This window comes from Centropristis striata, chromosome 22, assembly GCF_030273125.1.
Source record: "Centropristis striata isolate RG_2023a ecotype Rhode Island chromosome 22, C.striata_1.0, whole genome shotgun sequence".
Lineage (NCBI taxonomy): Eukaryota > Metazoa > Chordata > Actinopteri > Perciformes > Serranidae > Centropristis > Centropristis striata.
In genome coordinates this window covers 8,546,806-8,566,837 of record NC_081538.1, presented here as the reverse complement: position 1 = coordinate 8,566,837, position 20,032 = coordinate 8,546,806, and the positions used below count along the sequence as shown (strand labels likewise).

At 38.3% G+C, this 20,032-nt stretch overlaps 2 protein-coding genes across 2 annotated transcripts in view; one reads left to right on the top strand and one right to left on the bottom strand.

Annotated features, from left to right (window-relative positions):
• Positions 1-239: 239 nt before the first annotated feature.
• On the bottom strand, positions 240-9,418 carry strap (serine/threonine kinase receptor associated protein). Its single transcript, XM_059325608.1, has 9 exons — positions 8,986-9,418; positions 7,365-7,500; positions 5,799-5,880; positions 5,570-5,642; positions 4,404-4,503; positions 4,077-4,214; positions 3,049-3,185; positions 2,358-2,507; positions 240-921 (listed from the first exon to the last, which is right to left on the bottom strand). Exons 1-9 carry the CDS (start codon positions 9,095-9,097, stop codon positions 860-862), a joined length of 990 nt encoding a protein of 329 aa, XP_059181591.1. The 5' UTR covers positions 9,098-9,418; the 3' UTR covers positions 240-859.
• A 1,796-nt stretch (positions 9,419-11,214) lies between these two features.
• The window catches only part of LOC131960400 (protein bicaudal D homolog 1-like), a 29,248-nt gene continuing 20,430 nt past the window's right edge, over positions 11,215-20,032 (top strand). The window contains exon 1 of the mRNA XM_059325609.1: positions 11,215-12,337. Within this exon, the coding sequence (XP_059181592.1) occupies positions 12,119-12,337 (219 nt within the window). The 5' untranslated portion in view covers positions 11,215-12,118. The remainder of the gene's footprint in view (positions 12,338-20,032) is intronic.

Sequence of the window (20,032 nt, the reverse complement as noted above, 5' to 3'; positions counted from 1 at the left end):
TTTATGTTGTTACAGTATATTAGCATATATGTGAAAAAATGCTTAAGTTTGTTCATAACAAATTCCCCACGTGTCCCTATTTCCCCCCACAAGAATAATTAAACACCAACCCCAGTTTAATCTTTGTGCATTACAAATTCAATAGTAACGCATTTATTTCAACACTGGACACAAATAAAGACCGAAACCAAAATGGGAAAAAAAAAAACCCCAGTAACATTTCTTTCCTTCCCACGCTGTCACAAAACAATATTTTCTTTTATTTAGCCACTTAACTCCATGTATTCAGCCAGTACAAAAGCAGCAGATTCTCAAAGCAATGTTTTTGGAGAAATAAAGAGCATTACTTTAGCACAAACTGTGCTACTACTTATATTATTCTTGTCAATGAACTGAAAACAGAAGTCTTGGCCCAGCTCATTAAGTATCTTAATTTTGAAACCCAAACTGATCATTGCATCGTGTGTGTGTGTGTGTGTGTGTATATGTGTGAGTGTGAGTGTGTGTGTGTGAATAGAAATGAACAGACCAGACAGACAGAACTGGGCTAATCAGAGAGAAAGCAGGCAGCCATGTGCCGACACTTGACACTCACAGCTCTACTGCTTTACTCTGCAGCCCATACTGTTCATTTGACTGCATGAAATCAGTGTGTGTCTGTGAATTTCTGTGTCTTTGTAAGTGTGTGATGGGCAAGTCTATGACCGACAGGACAGTCATAATATCCACATCAGTTTCTGATGGAGATTCCCTGGACTCTGCTCCTTGCTGGGGCCAGGTAGAATTCTGGAACATCCCGCCGCATCGTTTCCTTTCCGTCTCTTCCCTCATCCTATTTCCAAACAGCACTGCTTTCTCGTCATGCTTTGATCTCAGGGGTCGAAGTGTACAGCTGCTCAGAGTTCTCTGCCCCCAAGTCCTCTGGAGAGAGAAAATAAATATACAAAAATCTTACTTAAACTTTGGTATGCCACAATGTTGCCAAGCAGAACAAAATCATTTTCAGTCAGAGGTTTCTGATCAGTTCTTTTGCAGCCTAGAATTTGCTTCGCTGCTCACAATTGAATCCGTATTCCATATTATGTAACCAGAAAATACAAATTTGAGCAGAGGAAGTGGGGCCGGGAGGTAGCATGAACATATGGCAGGTTAAATGCAATAACTTGAGACGTATTGATAAAGCACGTATGACAGTCTGCACACAGAATCAACTCATGTAGGTGCATGGAGTAGTCGACAAAGATGTCAGAAATGAGTAAATAATATATAAAATTGGATCTTAAGAATACAGAATCCATCATCAGTTTATTTAGCATAGGTATTCTACTGAGTTTGTAAAAACAATTTGTCTTGTATGAAATAAAACCTGGTGTGCGAGTAATGATGTCACTGAGTTTTCTCAGCGTGGGTTTGGAGAATTTGAATGTCCAACAGATTTAGCTATCTAAAGCCCCTGTCAGACTGCCATTTCAAGACGCGATATTTATGCCTCTGTGACATTTCGCCTCAAGTCCGAACGCGCCAGAGGTGTAATGTGGGGATCAAGTGTTCCCAGCTTTGTAACGCCTTTGGAGCTAGTAACAGAGGCGTTACATTGGCAAGAATGGTGATACAACCGGCGGAGCTGTAAAGACAGAAAATATGTGACGTATGTTATTTTGCGACCAACATTTGGGTAATAAGAAAGGAAGGGGATCGTATCATTAGAATCACACCTCTCACTCGAATCCGACAGTAATCAACAGGTTAAGCAAAGTGTAGAACAACTTTGCTCAAGTATGAAAGAGCTCTACAGCGAGTAACCGCATAACATGCATTTCTTCTGCCTTTACTGCTGGAATGCCCTCGCTGCTGCTGCTGCTGCAGCTGCTTATTGTACACATACCGAGTGACACTTTTGCAGAAATGCGGTATGAAAAGGGGTTAAAAGACAGTTGGCCATGGGTTGCATTATGAGAAATAATGGAAAAATGTCAGGATATCGCTCTGCTTAAATTTGGACCAATCATTTTTGTTTATTTGACAAGTCCCCCAAATTTATGAACAACTTTAATATCATCTTTATGAAAGTCTGTCAAAATGTATAACCATGACAGACACTGAGATCTAAATTCTTTAAAAAAAAAAAAAAAAACATGACTTTTTATTCCTACAGAAAGAATATCAGATGTCATTTCCATGCAGGTGCTCTGTTTTTTCAAGCCAACAGTGTGTGGACTTAAGAGGATTTGCATTTACACATTTAAAGACTTTTACAGTGGCTTCAGCTTTTGCCATTGGTGGTCGCCATTCAAGACATTATGCTCATATAGCTCGTTCTTGACTATATAAATGAGTGCACAAAGCTGGACTGTTACCCGGAAGGACACATTTCCACAGGCCGTAGGTCTTCCCCACAGCTGTCTGCCACAGTCGGAGGGTGCCGTCCTCAGAGCCGCTGGCATACAGCTCTCCATCCGGACTGAAGCGAACACAATGCACTGGACCAAAGTGACCCTTATAGGACTCTGCAGACAGGAGAGAGAGCAAGCATGGAAAAGGTTAATATGGGACTATTTTTGTTGTGGTTTCTCCAAGAAACTACACAACATTTAAAAAACCTGTTTGCAAGCTTATCTCTTAAATAAACTTGCTTAACTTACTGTAAATGAACTGTTTTATACTTTTAAATCGTCACAGAATCAATTGTATATCTTAAATAAACTGCCATCAACATTACACACTAGGGTTGTCAAAATTGCTCCAAAAAGGTGTTTGAACAATAATAATTAAAAAACATAGGTTCAAACCATTTGAATATATGTGCATGCGCATTATGTCAATAACTTTGTTATTGACCGCTGCATATAAACGGCGGTTATAGACCACTGTGTCTAGCTGTAGTCTGAATTTTTTTTACAATGTTTTATTTAATGTTTTTCGCTCATCTATTCCAAAAGCAGGGCCTGTGTGAAAGCAGACCTTCATGACACCAATATTACGGACTTTCTGGTTAAACTGAAAGCTAAGGCGAGCTGTTTTTACACAGTGAATCGCTTTGTTCCTCACCTAGCTCTTCCTTGGTGCTATAGTCAAATTTGTAGAGCTTAAAGTCCTCTCCACCAGCAACAAAGAAGTCTTTCTCTGGGTGAAGGGAGGCTGAGTTGATGGGCGCCGGGGCATCCACCGTCTTGATCAAGTCCAGGCTGCAATATATTAAAAAACATTCCAACGTTATACTGTTGCTGTGGAGAGGCAACATGCCTACATTATCAATCAGTCAGAGGCCATCACTCACCACACTGAGCCCTAACTACGCCATTGTAAATACATTTACATCCATATTTACTAGTGTGGCATTTAACATACAATAATGCATAAAACATAGCGAGGCCATAATATTTCTTCAATTATTTGCAATGGGAGCACCTCTTTTTCAAAAAACTCAAACTGGCCTCGATAACTGTGGAGGGTCCGTGCTTTTAAACACCATGCCAAACCAATTAGCAGGGATTGAGAGTGAGATTGCTTCATAAAACAACTCACTGCATTTTTAGCCGTGACTCAAGAATTCATACACCAATTATGACACAGTTTAACATGTGTCTAACAGGATAAAACTGAGAAGTGATTACATTTTATATCCAAAAGGTCAAAAGGTCAACTTCATAGCGACATAATATTCTGCAAAACACTTTTCTGGCCATTTTCCCATATGATAATTCAAGCAGAGAATGGGGAGTCATTTGTTTGGATACTTAAGCAGTGAGTTCACTCAGTTTTCAAAGCTAATTATTAGGTTATCAAATCCTAAACATCTCCAAATGGATACCTTCTTTGACAATGAACAAAAAAAAACTTGTGTGCGTGAGCCAGGTGCTCAGGCAGCTCAATTTCTTTCTGTAAATATTCTGGGAGAATTATGATTCTCCCTGCCCCTGTTTTCATGCAGCAGTTTATTTCAACATAGCTGGACATGAAAGTCACTTTATTTTTTTAGAAGACAGAATCCCAATTCATACAGCATATTTTAAATGTATTCCCATTAGTGTGGACATGTTATTCTCCAGGATGTGTATGGTGAAACCACAGCGTACCTTAGTGCATTGTAGAAGCCAATTGTCTTTCCATATGTAATAACAAGAATCTCCCCATCAGCCACATACTCCATGCTGCTCACTGATGTGTCAAATTTAAGGGTCTTCACCTCCTCCATGGAGCTCCTGTCCCACAGCCTGGACACACACATATACAGAAAGGCAGACGCTATAACATCCAAAAGGTCTCTGGTACGTTTAGTGTTAAAAAAGTGAGTTGTTAGATGGTCTCTGTGGCAGCACAGAGCAGAGTCATGGTCAGGATGATTAGTTGACACATCAGATTTAGGCATTGGCAGATAAACCATAAGAAGCAACTGCACTGACCGTATGGTTTTGTCGTCGGCAGCAGAGATAATCTGCTTGTCGTTGTTACTCCATAAGGCTTTTTTTATGGCTGAGGTGTGACCTGCAATCTCCTGTGGTGCTAAAGGACACAAAGATGCAACAGTCAATGGCATTTAAAGACAAAAAGGGTGTCTGACTGGAATAGCTTTCTGTTTTTTTCACAATAGGGAATGAGTTCTTAAACCCGGTCTAACCTCTCAAACTCAATGAGGATTTCTGAATCACGCTCTCATTTCACTTCTACGGGCCGATTTAGAGTCACCAATTAAACCTAAGTGCATGTCTTTGGACTGTGGGAGGAAGCTGGAGCCAGTGAGAACTCACGCTCCACACAGAAGAGCCGCAGGCCGCAGTTGAACGGGTAACCCTCTTGCTGTGAGGCAAGAGTGCTAACCACTACACCTCCATGTAGCCCACATTTTGTTGTAAGACATAAAATATCTATCTATAAAAGCAAGAAGCGTCTGTCTGTCTGTCTCTGTGTTTGTTTGTGTGTGTGTGTGTGTGTGTGTGTGTGTGTGTGTCTAGGGCATATCTCGCTGACTGTTAGTCAGACTGACCTAAGATTCCGTATGTGGCTTGCGTATGGCACGAATGTGTGCATCCTTGATTTTCAAGATTTTAAAATTAATTTTCCAAAATATCATTATTTATTTGTGGTTTTTAATTTATTTTTTGTTTGTTTCTGATCGGACGCCTTTCAGGGGAGCTCTGCCCCATTGTGTGATAGGCCTACACCTGGTCAGTAACACAGTTCACTCTGGATTTCCACGTCTGACTCATCTCATCTGTAAGTCTATTTAGCCTACCTATCTTTCGGAGTTTTAAAGTGCGCTACAAGGTTCGATTTTCCAATAATATTCTAATAGTTTCCAGCGAATATCAATGTTCAATGTGTATGTGCTGGTTGGTGTGCGTACCTTATGAAAAGTAAGTGTTTTATGGAGTTGCAGACGTTGTAGTGTGGCATGTAAAGATGGCTCTTAAAGTGAGGTACTTACTTGGTTTCCTGTGGTCTAAGGCTAGTACCATCAGGTTGAATGCACTTATTGTAAGTCGCTTTGAACAAAAGCGTCAGCAAAATGACATGTAATGTTTTAAATCCTTACACATAAATCAAATCTGCCTCTTGGGCACGTGTTTACCTGCTTCGGGGTTGCTGAGATCATAGATGCGTATCAGCTTATCGTTTCCTGCAGTCAGCAGAGAGTTGCTGTCCTGAGAGGAGATGCAGAAGTATATTATTATATAACAGCAGTTTCAGAAATATCCCAATAAAATCATCACATCCACATAAATGCATTCAAGTTATGTACAGAAATGGTCACATTGGTAAACATGTGTATTTGATCCATAACCAGTCACTGCACTGACCTGAGTAAAGGTGACAGTCTTGACGATGTGTTTGTGTGCCAGTGTGAGGACCTCATCTCCACTCACTGCATCCCACACCTTTCTGAAAAGCACAGAGTACATCTGGAAATTGATAAAAGTTTATGAAGAGCCAGCAATATTATTGCTAGGCCTTATCTTCATGTTCCTCTTCATGATACAGGCCCCAGAGTCAGGAAAAAATATTCCTTCTTACAATTCTTCTTATAATGACCAAGTTAACAATTACTTAAGCCCCTTTCATAGAAGCATTTCATCCCTAAAATATGTGAATGAAATGTACAGTTTTGAAGAATTTACAAAAATGCTTTGGGGTGATTTTATTACCAACAAGCAATACAAGCTCTTTTGTTTGCAAACAAGCTCCTTCTTTTCAGAATAGCTTGAAGGGTAAAACGGATAGCCAGCTGTGTGGTACAGTTATAGATCCTGTAGTATATGATAAAATAACAGGAATTCTATGTGGCATAATGAGGCAGAAGACCCAAGTAATTAAAAGTTTCTTTCTACCTCCTAAATGTAGTGCCTTTGTGAATCGTGAAAATCACTACATTTACATTTAGTCATTTAGCAGACGCATACAAAGCCACTTACAGAAAAAGGGAAACAATCAAGGTATAGTGCGATAAGAGCCGTTAGTGCAGCAATAAGTGCTAGCGATGATTTTTTAAAGGTAGAGAGGGACGCCCTGCTCTGGTAGGAACTGGTAGTGCATTCCACCAACGGGGAACAACAATAAATGGGGGCAAAACACAGGGAGTCATTGTTGATGTTGATGTCATGGTGTATTGTAGGTTTAGCTGGGAGGACCAGCAGTTCAGTTTTTGAAAGGTTCAGCTGGAGGTCATCCATGTGGCGATGTCTGAGAGGCAATCAGAGACCCGTGCAGAGACCGAGGGGTCATTGGGGGGAGGTGATAGATAGAGCAGAGTGTCATCTGCATAGCAGTGATAGGATATGGTGTGGATAGCAAATAGCAGGGACCCCAGCACTGAGCCCTGGGGGACCCCTGTGGTGAGGCAATGCAAAGTTGACAACTGTCCACGCCAGGATACACTGAATGAGTGTCCTATCAGGTAGGATTCAAACCAGGAAAGAGCCAAGCCAGAGATGCCAATTTAAGAGGGCGTAGAGAGGAGGATGCAATGGTTAACTGTGTCAAAGGCAGCAATACAATGTAAAGGAAGGCTTTAGAAGTCAAGAAACATGGTAGGGCTCTTGAGCGCCAGTTCCAAATTATAACTTGTTTGCAAAATCTGATTTTAAGAGAACCACTTAGAAATGTATGTTTTGGTTCTCCTTATCAAAGAGGCTGCACAAAGGAAATTGGTTCAGTTTGTAGCACCTTAGTTGTTTGTGCGCCATGAGCCACTTATACGGTATTCATATTCAAGAGCAACCAACTGAAAATGTATAATCAACTGTGTCAACGTTTTTTTCTGTCATACATGCATTTGACCTCGCCCCTAAAATAATTGAAGTCCAAAACCATTATGAACCAGATTCGGAATAAGAAATGGCAGGAATCGGACCGGGCTGTCAACTCACGCTGTGAAGTCAGCCGCTGCAGTAGCTGCCTTGGTGGCGTCTGTGTTCAGAGTGGCTCCCCAGACAGCGCCTTTGTGACCCAGAAACGTTCCTATCCAGTCCCCTGTGTCTCCCTGGCGCAACATGGGCTTACCATCTGACAAAACAAGAGCAGAGAGGATACAAAGTTAACTATGCATCTTGGGGGAAAAAACCCTGGACAGCACTCGACAGGTGTTAAGTAAACAAGCCAGACCTCCTCGCTTTAAACCTCTGAAGTCCAGGAGATTTTGGTTCAAATTTTTCAACTTCCTATGCATTCGTTTCTGTCTCCTTTTAGCATCTTTCAGTCTGTCCTTACATCACATGCATGGTTCCTTTTTCTCGACACAAACTTGGCTATCAGTCAGATTTTTCATTTTATTTTAATTAACAAAGTATAAAGCTGCCAGGAACCCAAAATACAAACAAAAGACACAGGTTTCTATGGAAATGTACCTTCTTTTTTTTTTTTTTTTTTTTACCATTTATACACACAAAAACAGCAGAAAAAATAATAAATAATAAAAACTACAAAACAATCTATTTGCATGTAAATTAAAAACAGTAATAGTTTTCATTGTAGAAAGAAAATTCACATTTAAAAAATGGTCTACAAACATAAATGGCACACTGTGAAAGCTCCCATGATTGCACTTTCAATTGGCTTTCTCAGCTTGTCTAAATATCATATATAAATAAAGTTATTACTGTAAATAAAAAATATGTATTTTTTTTTTTTTAAATAAATAGATGGACTCCAGAGGATTAAAAACGTTTGTTTTAGCATTGCACAAGCAGTTGAAAAGAACAAATCTTCCAAGAACAAATTTTATTTCATTGGCATAAATCAACAATATCGCCAACAACAATTTTGAATGTTCAGTTTTACAAATCGATAGGGTGCAAATCTCAGTACACTGGAAAAAGAGATTTTTTTTTGGCCCTGTAATTATTATTTCAATCATCAATACAAATTCTCAATTTTTTCAGTGTAGCCCATTCAGCCTTCACTAGCTTTTTTTTTTTTTTTTACCATTTATACACACAAAAACAGCAGAAAAAATAATAAATAACTACAAAACAGTCTATTGGCATGTAAATTAAAAATAGTAATAGTTTTCATTGTAGAAAGAAATTTCACATTTAAAAATGGTCTAGAAACATCAATGGCCCACTGTGAAAGCTCCCATGATTGCACTTTCAATTGGCTTTCTCGGCTTGTCTACATATCATATATAAATAAAGTTATTACTGTACATAAAAAATGTGTATTTTTCTTTAAATAAATAGATGGACTCCAGAGGATTAAAAACGTTTAGGCAGTTTAAAAGAACAAATCTTCCAAGAACAAATTTTATTTCATTGGCATAAATCAACAATATCGCCAACAACAATTTTGAATGTTCAGTTTTACAAATCGATAGGGTGCAAATCTCAGTACACTGGAAAAAATTTTCCAAAATTTTGCCAATTTTTTTGGCCCTGTAATTATTATTTCAATCATCAATACAAATTCTCAATTTTTTCAGTGTAGCCCATTCAGCCTTCACTCTGGATTTGTATCGTGGGATAATCACGTAAAAAATTACACTGGTCTCACCCTTGCATGCGCTGATGAGGAAGTAGCCATAAGGAGTGATTCCACTGAATGCTAGGTCCACCACAGGCCGGGTGTGACCGGAGCAGGTGAGCGGGGTCTGTCTCATCGCCATGGGCAGCAGACTGTTGGCACTGACGGAGGAGCAGAAGGTACAACACTAGCGGCTAGCTAGCGAGCTAGCTGGGTAGGCTAACGGGTTCAGAGAATGACAAACCACTACGGCAGTTAGCCACTAAAGCTCCGTTAGCCAGCAGTTGGCTGCCGATTGAACTATAATAAAGAGAGAATTAACTCCGTAGGTTTTCAAACTACACGGCGGGGCTCCCTCCCAGCGCAGGAATGACTATCGTGCTACTAGCTACAACATTGCAACTAACTAGCAACGTGTTGGCGGCGTTACTATCGCGGAGATAATGTACCGGTGTCACCGGGTGTTACCGGTCACAACAAACATAACAGTTCCGGTGTGATGGTTTTCACTATAAAGGCGCAAAATATTCAAAATGACTACTAAATGACTGGGACGACTGTATTCGATATTACATATCGTCACACTGTTAAAATGATCGCCTAACTCATTTTTTCAAGTTTTGCAGGAAACACAAAAAACTTCACCAAAAGTGTAACATATGACATTTATTGATCATTTCACTCAAAAAGGATGTAAAAAAAGGATGGCTTTTAGTCATAGTAATAACACTGGGCAATTTTTTTTAACATGCCTTTGTGACTTAAGCAACATAGGCTATGGTAAAACTTTATTTTGAAGGTGTCTACATAAGAGTCACACAAGCCTGTATTATTATTAACGATATTATTAATAATTTATTTATCGTAATGAACTTTTATTTAACCACACTTCTAATGGGCGAGATGCTTGGAGAACTCTTGTTGGCGGCCTAAGCCCCAGAAGGGGTAGTAGGCGATAATCAATCTAATGGGCAACCTTGGCATTTGTTTGTTGCTTTGGTCTGAATCAGCCCACATAGTTATAAAATATAATTATCTGTAGAAGTCAGTTTCACCTTGTAGCCTGCATGACGATGGTTTTTATAAGATTGCAATTTACAAAGAGCTTATCTTATTATCTGATTTGAGTAGGCCTAGTCAATTAATATAGTGATAGTGTGTTCTTTTTCACTAAGTGGCTTACATATCTTACACACTAAAACATTATAATATGTTATTGCGTTTTTGACGTTTATTATTATTAATCTAGGTGTTAGGTACTATAAGTGAATTTACTTTTATTTTGAAGGCCGGATAAGCGTATCGCAGGCGTGCTGCTGCCCCCTGTAGGATATGAAACTTACTTATATACAGTCTGTGATATGAATACCTGTCCTTAACTCCTTCCTCTTATATTCAAGTATATCCCCGAAATGACTCAACTATTAACGTGCATTCACCCTATTATCACACATGACATTTCCCACAGGCTAGATATAGAAATATGATAGAGCATATATGGAAGTTTATTCATTGCCCTAATATGTGAGTATTTCATGTAAGATGAGTTTAAGTATTCTGGCAAAATATAAAGTGGAAATAAAAGCTACAAAGTATAGGGGTCCTACATTTACATGTACATTTAAAAAATACACAAATTATATATATATATATATATATATATATATATATATATATATATATATATATATACAGTGTTGTTGTGATAGAATACCATAAAGGTGGCAAATTATTAAATATAAGGAGGTTGCACTAAAATAAATGATCTTGCATGCACTCTCAACAGTCCCAATGTCCCAAGAATAATATTTAAGTAGTATCTTATTCACATTTCTTCCTTTTTACGTTCATTATCAATATTTTAAAAACTTAACACATAGGCCAAATAAAGAAAACACGTAAGAAAGAAAAGTTGGTTATTGGTTATTTGGTTAAAACATGGTTATCAATAACTTAAAACAATGCTGTGCTTAACCCTCTGAAACCTTCAGCTATGTCTGTTAAAAAATCCTTACCATGCCATGTTGGTATCAGTTTTTTCAGCGTTACCTCACCTATATGTCCTGATAATTAATTTTTAACATTGACTTACTTGAACAAAATAATATAATATATAACAGGTAATATGAGGAAAATATCTAGTTCAATATTTTATACTAAATATATTTGACCTTATCTCCAGTTTTACTTGGCTAAATATAATCAAAAACAATATATTAAGTCTATTAAAAAATCTACCAACATGAAAGCTATAAAAACTTTGAATTATGAACACTTTACAATGTTTTTGTTTGAAAGTTTGCCTCTGTATTGTTGAAACCCCCCTGACGGCGTTGTGTTGGTGTATTGTCTTGTATTGCACCGTGTTGCTTTAATAAAGTTTCCAAAAAAACATAACGTTACCTCACCTATATGTCCTGATAATTAATTTTTAACATTGACTTACTTGAACAAAATTTTTAATACAGGTTGCATATCTAACATATAACAGGTAAAATGAGGATAATATCTAGTTCAATATTTTATACTAAATATATTTGACCTTATCTCCAGTTTTACTTGGCTAAATATCATTAAAAAAAAATCTGCCATGGAGTTTCAAGCCAGAACTTTAGAGGGAAGCTGATGGCAAGACTCAATGTTGCTTACTTTTTATGTCTTCACGTCATGAAGAAGTGATGTGCAGGTGCTTTCATGGACTCCTGGTGGTTAAAAATAAAAAAAACTGAAGAGACTGATTCATGTGATGTCCAGAGGTGTCATATATCTGTTTCATTGTGAGAGGCAGAGCTGTGAGCCTGCTGCAGGATGACAGAGAGCGGGGAGTCAGAGATGGCGTCCTCATGCTGTTGAATAAGCAGAAAAACAGAGCAAAGGGAGGGGAGAATGATGCGGGCAGCGGAAGGTGAAGTGCTGCATCACTTAGAGCATCGTACGGTGAAAGATGGGTTTCTCTCGTGATGATGACAACGCTTTAAGGATATTTGTGGATGATTCTTTTAGATTTCCATTTAGGCTATTTATTTTTTATATTGGATTTGAAGCGGCGGTGTGATTCCTCTGAGGCGCGGCGGTGGGGGCTTGTTGTCTACCTCAGCTGTTTCTCCCTCCGTCTGCCCGTTAGACGCAGGGAGGAGAGGGCAGAGGTAGGGAGAGGGACGCGATGGCTGCCGGGGGAGCAGGATGCGGGGACACGGTGGAGCAGTGCCGGTCCGAAGTGGAGCGGCTGACCAGGGAGCTGGCGGAGGCCAACCGCGAGAAGATCCGGGCGGCGGAGTGCGGGCTGGTGGTCCTGGAGGAGAACCACAGCCTGAAGCAGCAGTACGCCGACCTGGAGGCCGAGCAGGAGACGCTGAGACTGGAGCTGGAACAGCTGCAGGAGGTGGGCTCACCGGGGGTATGAGCGGTTACCAAGTCATGTAGTGTCTGACATTCGTCTGTCCTTTCATTTGAACGTTTCACGGAAGGAGATGCTTTACTTCAAGTTAGCCGGAAATCTTTTGTGATGTGTTATTGTCAATAGGCTACTTGAACACTTCATAATGCTGAGAGGCCATAGGCCCACTTCCACTCAGTAGGCCACCTGTGATTATTACACTGGAAAAATTGTGAGTGACATTCACTTTAAAAAAAAAGCTAGGCAAGTTTTTCTACACAGAAAGTGTTTGTAATCTTTACTCAGGCTATTTCTAAGTATTTTTTATTTGATAGAACCACTTATTATCTTTATTAAAATACACAAGTAAATTGCAGATTCACTGTTGTCCCTCAACTATATTTTACTTGGAAATATCAACTAATTAAGCCAATGAACTGGTTTAGTCAATATTACTTGGAACGAATGATTCAATTGGCATACAAAAATGAGGAAACATAATAACAAACAATCACTATGTAATGCACGACATGAAAACAATGAAAAACATACTGCCACAGAGTTTTAACCATTCCTTAATTTGTAATGACCCTATAGGCTACTTTGTTTCTTATAGATTGGCCACTACATTAGGTACACCTGTTCAACTGCTTGTTCAGGGACATATCTAATCAGCCAATCACATGGCAGCAACTCAATGAATTTAAGCATGTAGACATTAAGACAACCTGCTGAAGTTCAAACCAGCATCAGAATGGGGAAGAAAGGTGATTTAAGTGACTTTCAATGTGGCAATCATCTCTGGGGGTTACAGATATCTAGTGAGCCAAAATACCTTGTTGATGAGGTCAGAGGAAAATGGTCAGACTGGTTGGATATGATAGAAAGGCAACAGTAAGTCAAATAACCACTCGTTCCAACCAAGCTATGCAGAAGAGCATCTCTGAACACACAAGCCCTCTAACCTTGAAGCAGATGGGCTACACTCCTGCCAGCTAAGAACAGGAGCTACAGTTTGCATGTGCTCACTAGAATTGGACAATATAAAATTGGAAAAATGTTGCCTTGTCTGATGAGTCTCAGTTTCTGCTGCGACATTCAATGATAGGGTCAGAATAAAAAAACAACCTGAAAGCCTGGATCCATCCTGCCTTGTATCAACAGTTCAGGCCTCCACAGTCACCTGATCTCAATCCAGTAGAACATCTTTGGGATGTGGTGAAACGGGAGATTGGCATTATGGATGTGCGGATCTCTGAGGGATGTTTCCAGCACTGTGTTGGATCTATGCCACCGACAATTAACCCTTTATCAGGCAAAGAACTATATTTGGTTACTTTAGGTAATATTTCGAGAAAAAAGGTGCAAATTTACTACATCAAAGTGGCAAATCTACCAGACAAAAAGTCGCAAATTTACTAGATTAAAGTGGCAAATCTGCACGAAAAAGTCGCAGATTTATGAGAAAAAAGTGGGGAAAAAGCAACTTTTTTCTTCCAGATTCATCCTCATTGAAATACTTGCAAATTCCAAATTCAACCCTAGAGAATATTAGAGGATAATACATACTGCAAGAATGTGTAAAAAAAAAAACATATGAAAATAATATTTTGAGAAAAAAGTTTACGAGATTAAAGTGGCAAATCTATGAGAAAAAAATGTGCAGATTTATGAGATTTAAAGTGGTGAATCTGCGAGAAAAAAGTTGCTTTTTCCCCACTTTTTTCCCGGAAATCTGCGACTTTTTTCACAGATTTGCCGCTTTAAATCTCTTAAATCTGCGACTTTTTTTCTTGTAGATTTGCCAGTTTAATCTAGTAAATTTTCAACTTTTTTCTTAAAATATTACCTGAAGTTACCAAATATAGTTCTTTGCCTGATAAAGGGTTAAGGCAGTTCTGAAGCCAAAAAGGGGTTCTTACCAACCTGGTACTAGCAAGGGGTACCTAATGTAGTGGCCGGTGCGTGAATATATCTTTATAGTCTATTCATTGTTTTTAATGTGTTCTGATGTAGGCCTACATGTATTTTATGTTCTTTTATATTTTATTGTTTTTGAATTACACAATTCTTCACTTTATAACTTCTTTTAAGTTATTTTCTCTCAGAAGGAGTAAGATATTAAGATAATGAGATACAATGTTACTTCTTGTATCTTACATTAAATTATGAAGTAAAGGTCCTAATTGTGACTTGTGGTTTATGAGATATCAATGAGAACTTTATTTATTCCTAAGTTGTAACACACTTACCCCCTTAAATTACGCTTCTTAAATAGATTCATAGAACAACTGAAGGGCAACTTGATGTGAAGACTTTACAAGTCTTGGATTTTACAAACTAATGTTAACCATGACTCAGATAAGTTTAGTTTGTATAAATAAATCCTTACACTGCTCATTACTTTCTCAGTACTTCAACAGCATTTCCTCGACATGAAGTTGCCTTAGCACGATTGGTAGAGTTGGGCTTTGATGCTAGAATGATGAGTTGATTTGTAATATGTTGACTTGAAACAAAAAAGCTTTACAATACAAATGTACAATGTCAGTAACTGTCACTCTCACAAGAATATGAAAGTTTATATCAGACACTGACTGACTGGGGCCATATGTTAAATCTCCCAAAAACACAACACTTACATGTCATTAAAGTAGTTATAAACTTGTTGTGACTAGTGGTGAAATGTAACATTTATTTAAGTACAATGACTTAAGTGAGTATCATTCACATTCATTTAAATCCACCCCAAGTGTCTCTAAACATATTTCACCTTATTCCTCCAATAAAAACTAAACCAATACTAAGCATTTTCCAACTTAACTAAAACTAACTGAATTTGAAAACAAAATTTCACAAAGAAATTAAAACTAAGACTAAACTAAAAAATCCAAAACTATTATAACCTTGCAACAGACAACATAAAACATGTTTCCTTTTACCGTAGTATACATTAAAGTTCCAACTGTGAAAGAAATACACTCTTTATGAACATGTGTTCATGTAATGTATTTTAAATAGAGTTTTGTTTTATGTTTTCTAAAAGCCATATTCTGTACAGCTGCTAGTTCAGATAAAGCCCAGACACATCAGCTTCCTCTGTCTGAGCTTGAGTCTAAGCACAGCTGGCAGTTCAGGCCACAGAGTGCAAAAGTTCTACAAAAACTTCCTTCTTTAAATGATTCACTTCAACACTGAAGTGTGCACTCAACAGAAATATTATTATTTTATAACCAGGCAAGCAACTGATGCACCATTCACAAAATGTGTGCAATATGTGAAATGGTGCAATAAAAACACGAAATTAGCAGAGGATTTAGCTGCAACTATGATTCCGGTAAAGTAGGGGGAAAAATAAGAAGCAGTGCAACAGTAATACAGAATGCATGAGAGCCTTTTGCTTAAACATTCCATTTTATTTTTTTATGTTTTAATATTTTTCACCTGTCTGTAACATTTTTAAAGAGGTGCAATATCCAGTCCGATATTCGCTCTCCCTTTGGCTAAGTGGTTTCTTCACTATGAGGGACGCTTATACTGATTTATTGGTTCAACTTTACTGTATGGAGGGAATTAAATGTCTAATGTTAGCAATACCTAGAAGTAACGTAAAAAAAAAAGAACAAAAAAGACACCGTAACTAGTAATGCAGACTGCAACTAGCACTGAGAATGAATGGACTCAAAACAACACGTAGACCGTACCAATTTTTACCAATACTTTCAACTTTTTTGACAAATAAACGTATGACTTAGAATAGTTTGAAGATGATCACAGGTGCTTATATGAACCCTGAAATACTTGCTTGGTGCAATCATTCTTGGTGACTGGAATGGTACTGGCCATTTAAAGACCCTATGTGCCTCCATTTGATGGAGGACCGCATCCACAGCCTAATTTTCAGTGGATTGTGAATTAATTTAATGCATAATCGGTCTTCCTTCCACGAATCAATAACATAAGTTATAATCACTGGGAGAAACAGAACGTACAGTATATGTTAGCTTGTGTTTATGCACTGCAAAAAAAAGCCAAGTTGTATTTTTTGCCTAAAACAGTGATTTAAGTTGGTAAAACTTGGAAATATATATTATTGACATTTAGGGCAATAATGTAAGTTAGCACAACAAAGGAAGCCATTTGTATGCTCAAAAACAAGTTTGTGAGTTGTTGTTACTTATATCTTTAAGTTGGGGTTCACAACAAGGGACAATAGTTCTGCTAACTCTTATTTCTTTGTTGTGAAATGCGGGAAAGCGGTGAAATTCGGTCATTAGCGAAAGCTAGCGGCTAACTGATGCTAGCGGCGCTGCTTGTTCCAGCTACAAGAGTAGCCATTAGCATATCAATGCTAACTCAAAATTGTGGTCGCAACATTAGCTGACATTTCATAGCATTGCAGAAGTTAGCAGCAGTAAGGATTAAAAGTAAAACTTAAAATATTTAGTTTAATTGTCCAACCTAAAATTTTATCGAAGTTTGTTGCCTTGAAATTTTGAGTTCACCCAACTTTTCTTTTTTTGCAGTGTGAGTGCAACAGGTCAAACAGCTAACTGATCTTAGATTAGCTTGCTCTTGCAGCAGAGCACAAGGAGAACAGCAGTTGTTCTGTCGAGATGTACCACTGAGCTGTTCCGCACATGTAAAGGAGCATTATTTCATAGGGGATATTGGTTGAAATGCTACCCCTGATATCATAAATAAAGATATTATAATAGAGTCTCTGATATGGCCCACATCTTCTTACAGTATACATGGAGAGTGTAGAGGTTTGATGTAAAAATGATTCTGTGGCAGCAGCTTTACTTGGTAGGGGTTATTACTTATCAATATACACATCCCATTTTTGTAATCATAAACATATGCAGTATCTGGTATATCTGGGTTAAGGTCTCTCAGCTATCCTCAAATATCTAACTGTGACACAGCTACACAGTCAGAAGCACTTAAGAGCAGACTGGATGTCTGAAAGCTGCATGTCTGCAAATGTGTGTATGTGCACACACACACACACACACACACTCACACAGAAGCACACACACAAAGCAGAGAGGACTTGTTGAATTATTTATTATTTAAACATGAGGTCATGATGATTTCATGATGATTCCTGAACACAAAGCTCAATGTTTGCTGTATGTGAATTCAGCTCCTTTTGTGAATCAAAGAAGAGAAAATTGTGTTTACATTGAAGGATGACTCAATTTTCCATCCATCAATATTATCATATGATAATTAGTAGGTGTGATACGTTAATAAGTGAATTGCTTGGATGTGGAAATGTTGTTATATTACTAAAACAAAGTCTAATGGTGTTAGACTTTGCCTGGTGTTAGACTTTGCCTGGTTATACTTACCAGACTTGTGGTAAACCCTAGTAAGCTAAGGCTAGCAGGCCCATAGATTTTGAATGATATAATTTTTATATGAATGTTCTAATATTAATACATCTCCACTATAATTTATTTATAATAGCATATTAGGCTATACATATCACAGATTTATAATTAAAACATTCCTCTTTTTGGCTGTATTGCGTCTTTCAATGTAAATGGACCTGCACTTATATGTCGCTTTTCTAGTCACTTTGCGACCACTCAAAGCGCTTTACACTACAGACAGCGCTCATTCACCTGTTCACGCACACATTCATACTGGTGGCAGAGGAGACCCTAAACGGTGCCACCTGCCACCATTGGGAATTCATTCACACATCGATGAACGCAGCATCGGGAGCAATTTGGCGTTAGGTATCTTGCTCAAGGATACTTCAACATGTAGGCTGCCATGGTCAGGGATCGCACCACCAACCTTCCGATCAGAAGACAAACCGCTCTACCAACTGAGCCACAGCCGCCGATTTTAGGGCGTGATGTTTAAATGATGATTGCTTTCAGCCGCCACATTTATCAACAGCCGATCAGTCTTGTGATTGGCGAGATACGAATGTTTCATGAATCATATGTGAACCCTGTCGTAAGATGATTTCTGGATTGGATCTGCGCTGGTTTCTACATTTGATTGATAAAAGAAGGCTCTCTCTGTGTCTTTCCTTCTCTCCTTGGCTTTCCTTCCCTCCTCCTTTGCTGCTGTCTTTGCCTTTGAGGATACTGTGATAACACCGTTGCAGGGTTTATATTGATCCATGCATCTTCAAGCTGTTCACAGACTGAGAAAATGAAAAATGAAGGGCATAATATGCTTATTTCCTTTAGGGGCTCACTAAGAAATCACATCACACAGGCGTTAACGTCTGCTGTGCAGGAGACTACAACAATTTCAGTTCTAAGGAACAGAAACAAGAGCACGTCTTTTTGTTATGATAAAGTAGCGAAATTGTGAATGTCTGTGCATAGGATTAGCTCTGCAGTAATTAATGCCTATTAAATGGTTTTAGCCGTTAAAGGTTTATAAGATATAAACTATGATGTCATCAAGTGATGTTCTGGAACTGGTCCACATACAGCAAAAGCCATAATGATTTTCCAAGGTCAGATTGCAGTTTCTGGTTCAGTGCTGTTGACAAAATTTAAGGAGACTCTTCAAGTCATTGACCATATAGCAGTTATAACTAACTCTCTGTTCATAGAGTTAAAAAACAGTGAAGCTGTGTTTTTGAATACAAGGGAAGCTCATGTGTTGTCTATGCGTTCAGTTGATGATTGGTTAGAAGACAAAATCTTTGGGTTTTAAGATTATATCTTTTGTTACAGATTTTGGGAGATAATATTCAAGGCCTTTTCATGTATATGTGGAAAGCCAACATAGGTCAGTCCCTATTTCGCTGTTTTTGTGATGAATCTTTCAAACAAATGCTGCGTCATCACTCTGGAGACTGATTCTGTCTGTGTACATTGTACTTTGTCACATTTTGATTTTTATCAAAATACCAACTTTTCCACATAGCCCCAGTGTCAATTTTTTTTGCAATATTTGAAGACTTCTGTTTTAAATGATGGTGTTCTTTTTTTGTACACATACTGAAAAGGTGTCTAACAACAGGTGGATAGAAACCCACCTACAGATCATAATGCAGTTAACTGCCTGGCAATGATATTTAGCATAACGCCACTATCGATCTGACCAGAGTTCATGGTGGGAGATTTTCTACATACAACTAAAATGTACACACAACATTTCAGTTGTGTGTATAAAAGCATTTCAGTTGTGTGTGTGGAAGCATTTCAGTTGTGTGTGAGAACACAACATTTTAGTTGTGTGTATAAAAGCTCTTCAGTTGTGTGTGTGAGACAGCATAGCATTTCAGTCGTGCATTTTAGTGTTTGTGAAAGCATTTCACTTGTAAGTGTGTGAGGTTTTTACTATGGTGTGTGAATGTGTTTTGTTTTGTGTGAATGGTAATTCTGAATTATGTCCCTGACAGCCCCTCATAACTATCAACCATAGACATAGTAGTAAAGTGTGGACAGGTATGCCACTGATACCAGGACTGTGCTATGCCTTGGGTGAGCTCTATAAGAACAAAAGTTTATGAACATAACTCTTACATTAAAAAAGAACTGTGCAAAACTCTGAACACAGCACAACTTAAAACCTTTCAGGTCCGTGTCCGTAAAGTAACTCTGACCAACCATGCCCATTAGCAGTGTCTTGTGACTGAATTTTTACCTTGTTGTCAGATAATCAGCTGGTGAGCCTAAGGTGTGTGAGCAGGAGGAGAGAGAAAAAAAAGTTCAATCA